At 35.4% G+C, this 18,516-nt stretch overlaps 3 protein-coding genes across 4 annotated transcripts; all 3 read left to right on the forward strand.

Moving 5' to 3' along the window:
• The first annotated feature begins 268 nt into the window (after nt 1-268).
• LOC135223916 (cuticle protein 19-like) lies at nt 269-1,764 on the forward strand. Its single transcript, XM_064262837.1, has 3 exons — nt 269-357; nt 958-1,125; nt 1,375-1,764. Exons 1-3 carry the CDS (start codon nt 313-315, stop codon nt 1,675-1,677), a joined length of 516 nt encoding a protein of 171 aa, XP_064118907.1. The 5' UTR covers nt 269-312; the 3' UTR covers nt 1,678-1,764.
• A 7,215-nt stretch (nt 1,765-8,979) lies between these two features.
• LOC135223917 (cuticle protein 7-like) lies at nt 8,980-11,215 on the forward strand. Its single transcript, XM_064262838.1, has 3 exons — nt 8,980-9,074; nt 10,002-10,148; nt 10,803-11,215. Exons 1-3 carry the CDS (start codon nt 9,063-9,065, stop codon nt 11,124-11,126), a joined length of 483 nt encoding a protein of 160 aa, XP_064118908.1. The 5' UTR covers nt 8,980-9,062; the 3' UTR covers nt 11,127-11,215.
• A 3,652-nt stretch (nt 11,216-14,867) lies between these two features.
• On the forward strand, nt 14,868-17,023 carry LOC135223910 (cuticle protein 7-like). Of its 2 annotated transcripts, XM_064262830.1 has the most exons (4): nt 14,868-14,903; nt 15,784-15,885; nt 15,928-15,996; nt 16,595-17,023. In XM_064262830.1, exons 1-4 carry the CDS (start codon nt 14,892-14,894, stop codon nt 16,937-16,939), a joined length of 528 nt encoding a protein of 175 aa, XP_064118900.1. In that variant the 5' UTR covers nt 14,868-14,891; the 3' UTR covers nt 16,940-17,023. The 2 variants fall into 2 exon arrangements, with proteins under 2 accessions (XP_064118900.1, XP_064118899.1); XM_064262829.1 differs by having other exon boundaries at nt 15,784-15,996.
• Nucleotides 17,024-18,516: the final 1,493 nt, after the last annotated feature.

The raw sequence follows: 18,516 nt of genomic DNA on the forward strand, positions 1-18,516 counted from the left end.
AGTATTATCATCAAGTCACTCTTTATGTAAATAAAACATTTAAAGAATCTCTGCAAAAGCTTAAAGAAAATGTCCTTTTTCAACTACAATAGTTGTTCATGAGGAAAACTTCTGTCAAAATAGAAACGAGTGAGAATAAACTTGAAAAAAAAAACTCATTATAATTAGGATCACGCGAGTACCTTCTACGACGATCGTCTTCAGGAAAGGAAGTCAAAAGGACGTGACCGGACGGGAGGCTTGTGGCTCGAGGGGCGTGGCTGCCAAGGTCGCCCGTAGACCGGCCGGTATATATAGAGCATTGCCTGCGTCATGGACCACATTCGAACTCCAAACATCTTCGACATGTACGCAAAGGTGAGGTCAAGGTGTCTGCTGGACCCAAGTTTTAATATTCCACTTCGTTCTCATTTGTAGTAGTTTGTAGAGTTTTTTCCCCTTTTTTATTATTATTTTTTAATTCATTATTTTTTTCTGACTGGACATGATTTCTGCGACTTGCATTTTTATCAATTTGTTTATTTATCAACTTTGAAAAGTGCGACTTCAATAACTTTATTTAATTTCAATGATCTGACTTTAAGAATTCACAATTACTAGGTCGTTCTGTCAGCAATTTCTCTAAAATAATGCATGTACGTAAGAAGGAATGCAGTTGAGTAAAACTTATAACACAACACAGCATGGCCTATTAGCATTCGTATACAGTTTGTGAATAATAAAATAGTGGACTGTGACTGAAAGCTTTAAAGAATTTTATATTACATTTCTAGACTTCTGACATTCTGTGACTGTTTACAGATTTTATTTCCAGACGTCTAGATCTTTAAATACTACTTGGTCATGATATTCATAATCAATATAAAAAAAAATCTGTTTATCGATTCATGACACCTAAGACCAAAGCATGATAAAACATCTCATTTATACTTAAAGGCTTAATTCATTCATCTTCAGGTAACCTTAATGTGCTTGGCAGCCGTGGCTCTGGCCCGCCCTGACAAGCCTGCCCCTGCTGGGTATGGATACGCCCCACCGACTCCAGCGTACGCCCCACCTCAGCCCTCCTATTCAGCCCCTCAGCCCTCTTACTCAGCTCCAGCCCCATCTTACGAAAAACATGAGGTAGCAAACTTATTAATCATTACAGTAGATTACAATCCTTGATGATTTTTTCCTATTATTCATTACATTAGATTACAATCCTAGGCTTTATTTAGACATATATATATAGAGTTGCCATACAAAAGACATTGTTTGGAAAATAAGATATAAAATACAATTAATTTTTTAACAGTATCGAATAAAAAGAAAAAAAAAAAAACTGCATTATTTGCGAAACGATATCTAACGATAACTTCTGACATATTCCAGGAGGGAATGCCCTTCGACTTCGAGTACGCCGTCAAGGACCACTACAAGGGCGTCGACTTCGACCACAACGCCAACTCGGACGGCAAGGTCGTCAACGGTCAGTACCGAGTCGTCCTCCCCGACGGTCGCACTCAGATCGTCACTTACACCGCCGACCACTACAACGGGTACCAGGCTGAGGTCACTTACGAGGGCGAGGCACAGTACCCAGAACCCAAGCCCTACAAGCCAGCTCCTTCGTACAATGCCCCAGCTCCTACTTACGAGCAACCCAAACCGCAATACGGTCCTCCTCAATACTAGTAAACCGACTTCTTCCCCCATTAATGCCGATTATATTTATGTCTGAATATCTTTATTAAATAATACCGTGACGAAAACCTGTGTTTAAATCCTCATGGATTTGAGACTATACTATTGTTTACAAAAAAAATAAAAATAATCAAGTATATACAGATAAATACTTGAATAGATACAAAATCGAAGCAGGCAAAATATCGTAATGATTCATGAATATGAAAATCTATATTTCAATAATACAGACAAGATCAGCGACAGTTACTTATATTCAATTCTTGATTACTCGAACTTGTTTTCATCTTTGGAGATAATCATCAATTACAAAGATGAAGACAGAGAATTATTCTGTTCTATAGACGAAAACGTGAGTGATGTACCAAGTTCTAACACGGATTTCCCTTTAATAAAGTGAATTATTTTTCATTACACAAGTGAAAATAACCAAAAATCGTAGACTAAACTGTATTTCGAGAGAGTAAGTGAAGAAAAGGAGTCCCACGTTCATAGGCCAGAGGCCTACATCCCTCAATTACAGTATATGCAAGACTAGACGAAATCGTCCTCTAATTCACGATTTTACTACATAAATGGTAAAACTGAGCCTTGAAAATCAAAGGGTCTGTTAAAATAAAGATAGGTACCTTAAACTGCCGTCCAAACTTTGCACTGTATTATTATTATTATTTATTATTATTATTATTATTATTATTATTATTATTATTATTATTATTATTGAAAAATTGAAAAAGAAACCCACAAATTCAATTTGTAACTTGTTTACTTCTAAGTATTTACATTTAGTTTTACTCCACACTCGAGTACTTTCAGGCCCTTCTGTGGCCCATTCTCAAGAGATGTTGGGATGTTAGCCTGGGTGCAAGGCCCAGCAGTCATCTGGAACTTCTTCTCGTTGTGCTGTCATTTATGCGATGGCTGTTCTGGTTTTCTTGAGAGTTGCCAATCCCCTCTTGTCGCTCTGATATCCTGAGCTGATGGTCAATGGGATTCACCCTTGTGGTAAGGGTGTGGTCACCGTAAGTCTGTTGGGCAGGAAACCTAATCTCCAGGTCAGCAGGGTCAATCTTAGCTTCTTTTAATATCAAAGCTCGGCTTATGGGATCTTCTGAGGTAAAACCTTTGTTTCCTTCAATTACTTTGATCTCTCTGATAAGCGCACCTTCTACTACCCTCCTGTGACTAATTTTGTTGCTTTTGTATATAAGCCTACTGTTTTTGAAATCCATCCTATGGTCATTTTCCCAACAATGTCTAGCTATAGCACTCCCCTGAGAGTTAAGCTGTACTGCCCTTCTATGTTCTTGGACTCTAGTCCTTATTCCCCTACCTGATTATTCCCCCACATATCTGTCTCCACAATTATTGCAATTGATTATGTATACCCCCGCTACATCATCTGTATTACTGTCTTCTCCTTCCAATTTATTTTTACATACTTTGTTTTTTAAGGTATTATCAAAGGTATATACAAATTTATATTGACTTTCTTTCATTTTTGAAGTGATTTGTTTCATTTTAGGCATAAAAGGGAGGGCAACTATTTTCTTGTTTTCTTTATTCCATGTACTCTCTACATTCGCTCTGTAAAATATTTTCTAGCTTTGGGTGAGTGCCCTTTTTTCTGAACCATTCCGGGTATGCTAATGCATCGAAGCTTTTATCGATGTAATTTATTTCTTGCTCTATCTTGCAAGGGTCACACGTTCTCATTGCCCTAAGAAATAAACCTGTTAGAACCCCTATTTTTATATCATGACTATGAAAAGAGAAGAAATGAATATATGAGTTTGTATGTGTGGGCTTTCTATATGTGCTGAATTCATATCCTGTTTCTTTTCTTTATATGAGTATGTCTAAAAAGGGCAGTTTATTATTGAATTTGTGGGTTTCTTTTTCAATCTTCAGAAGAAAACTGAAAGAAGTTTTTGTTTGATTATTATTATTATTATTATTATTATTATCATTATTATTATTATCTATTTATTTTGTATTTTTTTCGACTATCACAGTCCTCCAATTTGACTGGGTGGTATTCATAGTGTGGGTTCCGGGTTGCATCCTGCCTCCTTAGGAGTCACAGAGACTTGAAATTCAACCTTCCAAAAGAAATATTGTGTTCATTCGAAAGAAATAACAGAAGGTGAAACTAAATACAGAAAGAAGAGACCAATTATGACGCAAACAAATTAACGACAAATAAATAAATAAAAAAAAAAAATATGAATATGGTTGGGCAGTAATGACAAGCGTATACATAAACGACAAGATTTTGATGATATCAATAAGCTTCCAGATCATAGCCAAGATATATCAAATATAACCGGATAGATCTGACAACCAAAGAGGACTTGAAAGGATTTTTAAGTGATTATTATTATTATCATTATTATTCAGAAGATAACCGTTATTCACTTAGAAGCGCCTGCAAGGTCCACTGACTCGAAAATCAAACAAATTGTTCAAATGAAAGAAGTTACAGATGATGATGAAAGAAAATACAGAAAAAAGGGACCAGATGTTAGACAAGAAAAAGGTAAATTAATAAATACATAATATAAACAAATGCATTATATCTTTGCTTTGAAAGTTCAAACTGAACAACATCCTCATTACTAATTTGAAATTATTATAGACCTAATTCCGACCCATTCAAAATAGCTTTCATGGCCATCCTGATTCAGAACGAAAAGATAAAACAGATTCTGATGGAAATTTAAATTCGTAACTCTTACTGATTACGTTATGAATTAAAGACTGTATAAACGTTTTAAAAGAAACTATCTGTCTTACTGAGTTCACGACTATTAAGATGTTTAAAAAAAAAATTGTCTTATAGAGATTGCACTTAATTATCATAAAGACGACTGCCCTGTAAGACCTGTAATGTCTACTCTTGGCGCTCTTAATGACAGGTGATTAAAATTCATGGTGCCACTATCATTCCCCCACCTGTGTATGCATACCACATAGGTGTCTGAGAAATATATGGTTTCCTGTGTTATCTTCGTCATCATGTGCCCTTGAATCCCTAGACAGCAACTAGGTTGAAGCAAGACTGCATTCACACACAACACATGCACACACACACACACACACACACACACACACACACACATATATATATATATATATATATAATATTTTATATATGTATATATGTATATAGTATACACACACACACACACACATATATATATATATATATATATATATTTATATATATATATATATATATGTGTGTGTGTGTGTGTGTGTATATGTATATATATACATATATATATATATATATATATATATCATAAATATATATATATATATATATATTTATATAGATAGATAGATAGATAGATAGATAGATAGATAGATAGATAGATAGATAGATAGATAGATAGATACCATATAATAAGCCTATGAGTCCCTATTTTCCGTGAATAATTCAGAACCCGCAATGCCCTGACCTCGACCAAATTTTCCACCCAAATGCCTCATATGGAATGACCTACACCGCAAACGCCAGGAGAGAAAGGAGGACCATCAACAACACCCGTCTCCTTCCAGGAAAATCATGCCACATTAGAAACTAAGGGAGAAAAGAAATAAAGTGGGCTTACCTTACGAAAACAAAATCTCTGCTACTTAGGAATTCGGGTCTCAAAGGGCACCATCTTCTTAAAGAATTCGGCAGAATGTCCCTTTCGAATATGCGACGGGATGTGTTTCTGCAAAGAAGAACACGAGTCGGCATTATTGATGTCATGGATAAGTATTACCCGAAATCCGCATGTATTTGTACAGGCAAATGTATTCTGAGCATTAAATACTTGTAATGATATGGGCCTTTATGGACACCCTGTAGGGTAGAGCTTAAGTTCTTAGATATATATATATATATATATATATATATATATATATATATATATATAGTATAAACCGTTATTTATTTATATTTATGATATATGCATATGCATGTGTTTCTTGCCAGCACCTATGTTGACTATCTAGTAACGGGTAAGAGACTGTTCCAGATTGTCTTCTACAACAGGGCTATTTTTCAGAAAAAAAAAAAAACACACACACACCCCACACACACATACACACGACATAAACATGACCAGTCAAGAGCAAACGGTGGTTGTAGAAAACGGTGATTACAGAAAACGTTGAATTGTAGATAACGAAAATGTTTATTGATCAAAGAAAACTGGACGTGTTTAGCCTTGTCAAATGGACAAATATATTTTTTGCTCTGACATTTTCAAAGCTAAAATTCTGAAACAAGTGTTGTGAACCATCAAGAAGGAAGGTCTGTTCATGAGGAGGAAAGGAAAGACGCAAAACCTGATTTCCATGATCAATGGTATTCTTGAAAATTTTGCCTCTTTCAGTGTAAAAAAAACCATGAACGTCATGACTGAAATGTATGTGTTGGTGGACAGGATCTGTGTGGACTTGATTCACACGAAAATATACTCAATGATGAAGGCAGGATGAACAACAGTTAAAATAAGAAGAAAACCGAACTGAACAAATTGCTAAGTAATTTCAGACGAAAGGACATATTGTTGTACAAAAAATTCAGAATGTAAAAAACAACGAAAGTCATGCACTCGTGGAAAGGATCAGTGTGGATTTGATTTATACGAAAATATACTCGATGATGAAGACAGAAGTTTGTAAAATGGCAAAATAAGAAGAAAACAGAATGCTAATTTCAGAAGAAAGGAAATTGTTGTCTTAAAAAGTTCCTAAACGTATGATAAACAAAAGAATGACTGGCACGCATGTTCCTATAGCTGAATGATGGCACTATTAAAGAGAAAAACGGGCACAAAACAAGCAGAGCAAAGCTATAAGGAGGAAACTTAAGAAAAAAATTAATAAAAAAAAATAGAAAAATAAAAAAAATGCCAAATAATGACCTTGAGTGCTACCACTTACCTATGAGGAAAATCTCGACTCCGTCGCTTTCGCAACGAAGAGTGTAAACTTGGCATCAAGTACACAACTGAATATTACCTATCTGGAGACATCATGTGGTGAATGAGGTAGCCAAAAAAGCTCCCCTCCCCCCCGGGGGGGGAATCAGTGTTTAAGAATGTGCGGGATGTCGCTCATTCCGACCTTCGGGTGGACCCGCCCAAAGGGGAATGTTCTTGCTCCAGTTATCTCATGTCTGCCAACGTTTGCTTTTGTTGATATGGTCAGATATTATCAATATTATCAATTACAATATCAGAATAGAACAGAATCAAGAGTTTAGGCCAAAGGCCAAGCGCTGGGACCAACGAGGTCATTCGCGCTGAAAGGGAAACTGAGAGCAGAAAGGTTTCAAAGGTGTAACAGGAGGATAACTAAGCAGTTGCACTACGAAACAATTCCTAGGAGCGAGTGGATAGCGAGATGGAAGAGAGAGGATACGACTGGAGGTACAGTAAAAGAAATGAAACGGGTTGCAGGTATAGGGGCCAAAGGGACGCTGCAAAGAACTTTCAGTAATGTCGACAGTGCACCGCGCGAGGTGAACAATCGGCTCTACCGCTCTACGGAGGTTTTATTATCATCATAAATAGATTTCTATGTTTCTAGGTTTCTCGGGTGGAAGTCGGTAGTGCTTTCCACCATATCTGAATGGATTTACGAGGTGGGGTAGAAATTCCTTATTATTATTATTATTATTATTATTATTATTAGTTATTATTATTATTATTATTATTATTATTATTATTATTTCAAAGAAAACTCATAATCACGCGAGTCAATAAAATGGGAAAGTAAATCCATAGTGCAGGTTATCGAAAGCTTTGCTTTATACATTTTAAATAACAAAGTCAAACATACACACTATTTTCCCATTATTGTTATTATTATTATTATTATTATTATTATTATTATTATTATCTAAGAGAGGAAGGATGAGGAGAACGAAGGTAGGAAGTGGAGTGGGATTCTACCACGAAGGAAACGATGATCAAGTAAACAATAATATTGATAAAAAACCACCTCCAGTACCCTGAAGTGGATCCCAATGTAAGGTAAGCATCTATTCTACAAGGCGCCCATAAAGTCCTAGTACCATTACAGTAGCTAAAGACTTGTAATGGTACTGGGACTTTATGGACACCCTGTATTTCGACACTTGGTTGTGCATTGATTTTAAGTAATAGTGTTAATAATAATTTCATTTTTATATTAAACGATTTAACCAGAACAAATAAAGCAATGGTTGATACAAAAAAAGGCAACATTTTCATTTGTCATCTTTAAAATGACTTCCTTGGGATAAGTTTTATTTACTATTTTTATTCATTTTTTGGAGAGGTCCGGGGGGGGGGGGGGGGGGGGGGGGGGGGGGGGGGGGGAGGTTGGGAGGGCTATTATGAAGCAGCTCTGGCATAAGTCAGTGCTTGCTCTAGATTGCACGATCAAACACGTTCAGTGTTTGAAGACGTTTGAAACATCAAGGGGCGAGACAATGAGCAAAGGAAAAGGGCAGTGCAAACAACGCGGTTGTTGCAGTGACTGATGTTTCTCGTTTTCAAAAAGGAAAACAACAAGTCGTGCACAACCAGGCAGTGGGAAACTTCGGGACTAATATATACGTATACACAGTTGTCAACATAGAACAGATGTTCCCTTCTTATTAATGATTTGTATATCTAGGACTTCTCCAGCAAACAATATTAAACATGGTCATATTTAATTACAGCTCAATAAATGGGAAAACTAATCAATAATAATAATAATAATAATAATAATAATAATAATAATAATAATAATAATAATAATAATAATAATAATAATAATATACTAAACATATGGGCTGTAGCATAATAATTGTAATTAATGCATCTGATAAACTACTGGTGTAAAATGAAACCTTAGGGTAAAATAAGTCAGGAACAGGGCAGAATTACAAATACTCATTTATACTAAATGATATAAAAAATTAACTCCACAAAGACTGAATGAAGCTATTTACTCAGAACTTTCACTTACTAAGGAAAGCAACAAGGAGAAACGGGCATGAGAAACCAACAAACACAACAAGAACAACAAAAACAACTCAGCGACTTTCAACATGCTGTAAAAAAACAGCTGGTTTGACAGTTCGTGCATTGACGAGCCACCAAACACAACAACAGCAACAACAACACGTCGAGTTTCAACATGGCAAACCAGCTGATCTGACTGTCAAATGCAAGCCACCGCGATCGTCTTCAGACAAGGAAGGCAAAAGGACGTGACCGGAAAGGGAAGGTCGTGTCTGAAGGCGTGGCATCTGAGGTCGTCCATGAAGCAGCGACCTGTAGTATATAAGGAGTGCTCCTGGCTCCGTGTTGGACCACAGTCGAACTTGAAACACCAGCGACATGTACTCGAAGGTAGGCTGAGATATTCGGATGGGAGTTTCGACACCGAGTTCACTGTTTGCTCGTGTATCTGTTATTTGTTTGCTCTCTCTCATCTCTCTCTCTCTCTCTCTCTCTCTCTCTCTCTCTCTCTCTCTCTCTTACTTCCTAATGAGCACCATATTCTTTGGAAGCTTGAATTTCAACTCAATGGCCCCTGTGTGTTCCATTTGAATAGGGTCCATCTTCTAAATAATATAATAATAATAATAATACTCTCTCTCTCACACACACACAACGTACATAACTGTTATTAACGGGTATAATGGCATATCTATCTACATATCCATTTCTGTACTTATCATTTCAGTCATACTTTCTATGATGTTAAATGGTTGTAAATAAAATTTAGATGAGGACAGGTTTTCAAACTCAGGAGATGAAAATACGGACTGAATGCCTGCTATCGTTCCTTTTCCAACACAAAACCTATTACACTACGGCTTTCTCTATGGAGACTGGTAGCCGCTATGGGGTATACATAGTTCTTTCAAAAATGATTAAGGTTTTAAGAAGTTTATATTCAGTAATGAGGTCCAATTGTAAGAGATCTGGCTCCGAACGTTGGTCAATAAACGTTTACGGTTTGGGCACAGATTCGTTATTATTATTATTATTATTATTATTATTATTATTATTATTATTATTATTATTATTATTATTAATCAAAGATGACCTCTACTTATATGGAAGAGGGTTCATCTTCGGAATAATAATAATAAAACAGCTACGCTAATGAAAATACAATACATTCAAATCTTCATACTTTTCGAATATTTTAAGTGAATCACTAGATTTCCATAATTTTTTCATTTATATGTCATGTTCCTGTTGCTTTTAGATACAAATTTTCCGTTCAAAATCTAAATTACAAAAAATACCCAATGCCCCGCTCTCCAGGTAACTTTGATGTGTTTGGTGGCCGTGGCTTTGGGGCGCCCTGACAAGCCTGTCCCCACTGGGTATGGGTATGCCCCACCAACCCCAGCATACACCCCACCTCAACCATCCTATTCAGCCCCTCAACCAACCTATGAGAAACACGAGGTAACGATTTCAGCTCTTCTTGTTAAAGTTCTTTGAAATCCTTGAGATATATATATATAAATATATATATATATATATATATATATATATATATATATATATATATATATATGTGTGTGTGTGTGTGTGTGTGTGTGTGTGTGTGTGTGTGTATAAATTATCTGACCCACATCAGGATCGAATTCTGGTCTCTCAAATGAGAGATAAGGGCGCTGCTGAACCAACCGACCCCACACAGGGTCAATTGGTAGTGCCCTGGCATTTCATTTGAGAGTCCGGAGTTCGATCCTATGTGGGTCAAAAATTGACTACTGTGAAACATATGTTCATATATATATAATATATATATATATATATATATATATATATATATATATAATATATATATAGTATATATATATATATAATAATTTTCAAATCTAACTATGAAATGCTATTGGAAGCCTACCGAGTTTCAATTTTCTATTTTTAGTGAAGCAAATAAACACATTTCACAATTCTGTCTTAAACTATTCAGTAATAAATTACATTCTCATTTTATGTAAATATCCCAAATAAATAAATAAATTGACCAAAGAGAAAACGGAAGAGCCACAAACTTCTGGTAGTGGTTTGGTGCCAAACGTTCTAATAAATTTTCAAAACGTTTTCCAGAAGGGGATGCCCTTCGACTTCGAGTACGCCGTCAAGGACCACTACAAGGGCGTCGACTTCGACCACAACGCCAACTCAGACGGCAAGGTCGTCAACGGTCAGTACCGAGTCGTCCTCCCCGACGGTCGCACTCAGATCGTCACTTACACCGCCGACCACCACAACGGGTACCAGGCTGAGGTCACTTACGAGGGCGAGGCACAGTACCCAGAACCCAAGCCCTACAAGCCAGCTCCTTCATACTCCGCCCCAGCTCCTTCCTACTCGGCTCCAGCTCCCACTTACGAACAACCCAAACCTCTGTATGTCGCCCCACAACACTGACCAAAGTGGCCCATTTCACTATCAAACGCAGACTTATTTATGTATTAATAAAAATGAACTGATTTAATAATATATGATGACCTCGAAAAGGAGTTTTAATGATTTATCCTGATTTACTTCGTGGGCCATTTTGTTAAGGGGTGCGACTAGCTTGAATTATATAGATTAAATTTGCTAAGCATCTCACCCAAGGGAAGTGTGCTGAAATTCGAACTTCTCCGATGATGTTTGACGTATCTTTTTAATTGTTTCAACAGTCAATCAATTTTTGTTCATTCTTAGAAAATCCTCATCAAGGACCTTTTTTACAAGAAGCAGATGATGAATAGGTAATCCATCGGATGATTAAATATTTCGTGCATCGTTTCAACACTTCAAAAATGTATATCTACTTATCTGTCAACAGTCAAAGAGATGTATTACACCCGAGTCTCAGTCAATACTCCATAATATATACCCTCAACACCATCATATATATATATATGTATATATATATATATATATATATAATATATATATATATATATACATATATATATATATATATATAATATAATATATATACATATATATATATATATATACATATATATATATCACATATATATATATATATTATATATATATATATATATATATATATATATAAACTCGTCTACATCTGATGAGGTGAGATAGCTAAACAGTAAAGTGGTTATGTAAACATTTTATTTTCATGCCGGTTCTGCAGCATTCACCGTCGTGGTTGTGTGTTTGTGCGTGCGTGTATGTTTATATATATATATATATATATATATTCGTATATATATATATATGTATATATATATCTATATATATATATATATATATATATATATATATATATATATATATATTCACCTCATCTACTACCACACCATCCCCCAAGAGTAACTTTGAGCTTTGAGACACGACTGACATTGTACACACGACATCACTTGGGAAACTGAAACGGAAAAGAATACAAGTATACGATGACATGGCACCCTTCAACTTCTTCAGAGAGCAATTTATTGTGAGAACCAGCGAACCTATACGGTCAAAGTATTCAAAGGAAGGTATGTTCAAGAAGAAAAAAAAAGGGGGGGCGCGTTCAAGAAGATACAATAGAAATTGATTGCCTGTTCAACAATAGGAGCTGACGTTTCTTGTCCTCTCTTTTTCATTTGGTTAACAACAGTGAAAGTCATGACGACGTGCCTACTTGTATGTGTGCTACATGAATGGATACAAACGAGAATAACACTACAACATAAGTCATTATGGAACCTTCAAATAAATCTAATTGGATGACACAGTGAGCCTGTGACGCCAGAACAACGGGGGACAATTTCAAACATCAATATTTGACACTGGTTAAACTGCAGGCAAATGAGCAGAGCTGCAAATTTCGACCCTCTATGTTTATGAAGCAAATAAACAAATGTCATCTTTATAAGTAATGTCTTCCGTTTCATGTTTTTCATCAAATAAACTTTTCCTTATTTTTCAAGCATTATGTGGTAGGACTTGATACTGGATAGTAATGTGACTTCGTTTTTCTCCGTAGTAAGTCCCTTTTTTCATGTTTTATAGTCTTCTAGGCTTATGTTATTTGCGCTTGATGTTTTATTTTTCTTGATGTTGTATTTTTCTCTGTATGTTCACTGTGTATATTTTGTATTATGTCTCTTTGTGGACAAATTTATACTAATAATTGTATATTTTTTGTCAATAAAATAACTGGCTAACTAACTATCACGATGCATCACTATACTGCGACGGAATGTCATCGGTGATAAGCCACAAATACGATTCTGAAAATAATTTTATTTTTTATTTTTCTCAAACAATACAAATCAAAAACTATCCGGTTGGCTGAAGACGACTGTCGTGCAAACGGTCGAAAACTTCCGTTTTTATTGTTCAATGTTTTGACTTCCATTGTTTCAAAATACATGAATTTCTCGGGAACATTATTGAGTTGAGTTTAAAATAGAATTTAGGCCAAAGGCCGAGCACTGGGACCTATGAAAATGGAAATTGACAGTAATAGGTTTGAAAGGTGTATCAGGAGGAAAACCTCGCAGGTGCAGTATGAATCAAGTGTTGGGAGAGGGTGGAAAGTACGATGAAGAAAGAGAATATGAAAGGAGATACAGTAAAAGGAACGAAAATGGTTGCAGCTAGGGGCCGAAGGCGCCCTGCAAAGAACCTTAAGTAATCCCTACAGTGTACCGCTTGAGGTCCACTGATGGCACTAACCCCCCTACGGGAATGAACATTATTGTGAAAATTTCTGGCAATATTAGTATCAAAACATCACAAGGTTTATGATACAAACCTTGTAATATGCATACTAGGCCACAAATCACTTGTTTAAACGTCAAAAAAAAATATCATTACTGGGAGAACAGGATTGTCCAGATGTTTTTTACGATCTTTACTAGATGATGACTTAAGTATTCAGTGTACAAGATAGAGAAAAATATTTGAAAGTTTATATAGACTAACGCGTGAGGAAAATATAAGATGCCCTGGAGGAAAGTAAATACTGAGAGCATTACAGTGCAACGCTACTCCCGAAACTATTCTTGCAATAACGAAAGTACAACCTAGCAATTCAGTACCCAAGTGAGCCTGCTGTGACACTGCATCCGGTGGCGAGTGAACCTTCGCAAGGGGCCAAAGACGAAGAATGTGCGTTATGTCGCTCATTCAAATGAAGGCCTTCAGATGTGGAATGCTCTTGTTACTTCCAACAAGGAGAATGTTCTTAGTCCTGTTTATTCGTTTATCAATCTGACGGGAAAGTTTCCCTAAACGTCATGCGAGGATGTGTACGAAAGCTTTGCCCAAGGTGGTCCTTGTTGTTGGCAAAAAGTGTTATGGTTTTGGCAGGAGTCTGAATGTTGAACTTTTTTTGGAGAAAGGACCTTTTTGGAGAAGGACCTTTTCTGGGAGGATTGCTGAGCCTGAAGGGAAGGTTTGCGGTTTCCGGGCGGTCCTGTTTGTTCTGATTTTACTTTCGATTAATTATGTCTACTGACCAAGAGTATCGTGGACGTTAGTGTAGCATCAGAGTATTTACACTAACAAAGAATCTCCAATAAAAAATGAAAAACCCTGGAGACATAATTAGGTCATTATGAACATCCTTTTACCATATCAATAATTTTCCTGAATCTGCTTAAGTTCGAGCAATATGTTATCCCGTTTTTCGAAGGAGATCAATAACGGTATTACAAAACAAGGTCCTGGATAGCGCTAGGCTTTTAAAAAGTCTACACGCGCACATGAACGCAAAACAAAGTATTTGAGGAAGTTAAGGGAAAACATAACAGGCAAGTGGAAACAAAGAATAGGAAAAAATATGATCGCAAATTACAAAACATTTACAGGAAAAAAAATGCGCCTAAACATAAAACGGCGATACTGTGTCTAACAACCTTATAAGAAACTTCACTTAAAAAAAAAAAAAAAAAAAAAAAAAAAAAAAAAAAAAAAAAAAAAAAAAAAAAAAAAATCCCATGCATAAAATGTATGTGGCTTTAGAACTACATACATATTGTTTTAATGGCCTCGAAAAACCAAATGGAATACCTTCCACAACCATCTTCCTCAGGAAAGGAAGTCAAAGGACGTGACCAGACGGAAAGGCTGCTGCGTCAGGGGGCGTGGCGTGCAAGGTCGTCCATGGAATGGCAGGTATATATATAGAGCATTCCCTCCCTCGTAGATCACATTCGAACCTCAAACTGCATCGACATGTACACGAAGGTGAGGAGAGGTGTTCTGATCAAACAATCTAACACTAATTTATTTCATGTTTTTTTATATTTTTATATTTTCTTTCTCTCATTCTCCTTAGTTTATTTGTCCAGTAGGGATATGAGGACGTTTTCTATATATATATATATATATATATATATATATATATATATATATATATATATATAGTATATATATATATAGTATATATATATATATATATATATAATATATATATATATATATATAATATAGATATATATATATATTATATATAAATTATATATATCTATATATATATATATATATATATATCTATATATATATATATATATATATATATATATATATATCTATATATATATATATATATCGATATATACATATATATATATATATATATATATATATATATATATATACATATATATACATATATATATATATATACATATATATATACTATATATATATATATATACACATATACAATATATATATATATATATATATATATATATATATATATATATATATATATATATAGCTTAAGTGCATAAAAGTATGCGTAAAGTATGCGTAAAAATATTCAATATGTCTAAACAATGCTCAATGCTTGCCATATCAAATGGGGATAAAATGTAGTTTGAAACTTCCCCAAATTTTAAATCCCACATAGCATATGGCCATTAGATCTTTATAGATCAGGCGGCCTAGAGTTTCCACACAAGGTTTCTACTTTTCTAGATTTCTAGACCCCTTAATTTTACCAAGACACAGTTGTGAAAGCCGTCTTGAACCTATCAAGAAACCGTTTCGAATCGAAGTCGCTGACGACCTGGTAATTTCACGATCTATCCACCACGTAATCACACTCTTCATGCTTCAGGTAGCCTTGATGTGTTTGGTGGCAGTGGCTCTGGCCCGCCCTGACAAGCCTGCCCCTTCTGGTGGGTATGGATATGCCCCACCAACCCCAGCGTACGCCCCACCTCAACCATCCTATTCAGCTCCTCAACCATCCTATTCAGCCCCTCAACCATCCTATTCAGCCCCTCAACCATCCTATTCAGCCCCTCAACCATCCTACGAGAAACATGAGGTAAGGTTTCTGTTTAGTGTTCGCATGAATTATTATTATTATTAACTATTGCTAATCATTTAAGCTTCCAAAGAATATAGTGTTTAATAGGAAGAAGTATGAGGAAGTAAAGGGAAATACAGAGGGAAGAGATCTCACTTATTAGAAAAATAAAAAAGAAATGATAAATATATAAAAAGATAAAAATACATTAAAATGGAAGGAGAATAGTATTACGGTCTTAATAAATTGCATCCTCGCTTCAACTTCAAAAGTACTTTAGTACAAGAAGAAATAATTTTGAAGGCTCTTCATAGCTTCAAAAAATATATTTAGAAATAGAGAGTAGTATATATCCAGTTCCTTCCTTATACCGAACGATACTGAAAAGGTGCTTTTATATATATTTCTTTTTATTTTAATTTCTTCGTTTAAAACTAAACATATTTGCTGAAGCAGCTCTTACCGAAACTAACATTTAATCGCTATGAACGATACCACTGCAAAAGACTTGAATAACATGAGTAAAAAATTCCTCTCAAAGTTGCGTAGAATTAAACAGATTGAAATGATTACCTTTATTAAGTCAAATCTTGGAATAATCTCATTCACGTTCCAGGAAGGAATGCCCTTCGACTTCGAGTACGCCGTAAAGGACCACTACAAGGGCGTCGACTTCGACCACAACTCCAACTCAGACGGCAAGGTCGTCAATGGTCAGTACCGAGTCGTCCTCCCCGACGGTCGCACTCAGATCGTCTCTTACACCGCCGACCACTACAACGGATACCAGGCTGAGGTCACTTACGAGGGCGAGGCACAGTACCCAGAACCCCAGCCCTACAAGCCAGCTCCTTCGTACAATGCCCCAGCTCCTTCATACTCCGCTCCAGCTCCTTCCTACTCAGCTCCAGCTCCCACTTACGAGCAACCCAAACCTCTGTACGGAGCTCCACAACACTGAAGGACTTGATAATCCATTACCAACACCGAGACTATTTATGAGTGACTTTAGAAAAATTATTTAAATATATATTTTAATATAGAATGGAAATTTCATTTGGCATTCCCTATTGTTAATGCTGTTCTGGTATCTGGCAAAGGCTAAGCTTAAGTGAAAACGAACCTAAATAATACTCATATAACGACGGACGTAGATTGCATAACTACGTAATGTCAAAAACTACTTCTCTGGCACGTGCGCCTATCCAAAGTGTATAGTACATATGATCTTAGAAGGACCTATACTCTGTTTTTTTCCATCTGTCCATCCGCCTGTGGTGTTTGCGTATGGTAACACTGCGCCCCGGGCTTTAGATAGTTACATTCAGCTTACAGTCAACAATAATAATAATATCCTACTTCGAATATTAACGGTGTACTTCGCATAGAGTAAATTATTAAAACACTTTTCAGTTGCAAATGTAAACCCAGATATCCTTTTATTTACCTAAAACTTACACATAGCATAACTATTTAAAGCCCGGGACGCAGTGTTACCATACAAAAACACTACAGGCGGATGGACAGATGGAAAGAACAGAGTATAGGTATTCAGAAGTTTTTTCAATTATGAGTACTTTATACTTGGATCAGCACGATTAAAATTCAAATATAGAAGCAGCGACCGGGTGCAAATAAAGAAAATAATGTGACGTGAATTAACATACAGTATACACACCTCAGGACACAAGGTATTCAGTTTGAATGACAATTTTAGCCACCATGAAATTTAAGGATTTTTTTTTATTCAACGCCCTTTTACACATAGAAAAAAATAAGAAAGGTTTATACAGGGAAAGTATTAATGATCTGGGGGGTGAATACAACACAACAGTCGACCAAAAAACAAACAAAAGGACTAACGCGGGAAAATCAAATATCTAAGCCCAAAATAAATTTGCTTCGGTACAACAAATCTAATGTACATTTTCCCATTTACACGACTTGGACGGGACACTCCACAAATATGACCTCAAGACGAGTAATGCTTAAATTTGCCTTTTCATCCGTTGTACATACCTATACCCAATCATTACCCAGTTTATATCTGCTTATAATTTACGAAATTACATGATTTTTCATTGTACACTTTTTATTCAGCATTTTCCTGAATATTTTCTAAAGTTAATTCACTTGGAGAAAGACTTAAGTCTTTGAGTTTCTAGCGTTTATTAGTCTATGTACAAATGCAGAGCTGGTGTGTATTCAGTAAACAGAAGCAAGCACAGCACAAAAGAACTGTTGGCTACACATTTCGCAATACGTGGATCTATCTACTTTATATATATATATATATATATCTATATATATATATATATATATATATATATATATATATAATATATATATATATATATATATATATGATATATATATATGTGTGTGTGTGTGTGTGTATGTGTGTGTGATGTGTGTGTGTGTGTAACGTATGTATACGTGGCGTGTTTTTTAATATATATATATATATATATATATATATATATATATATTATATATATATATATATATGCACATATCAAGAAAAGTTTTGAATGAGTC

The sequence above is a fragment of the Macrobrachium nipponense genome, chromosome 10 (genome assembly GCF_015104395.2).
Source record: "Macrobrachium nipponense isolate FS-2020 chromosome 10, ASM1510439v2, whole genome shotgun sequence".
Classification (NCBI taxonomy): domain Eukaryota; kingdom Metazoa; phylum Arthropoda; class Malacostraca; order Decapoda; family Palaemonidae; genus Macrobrachium; species Macrobrachium nipponense.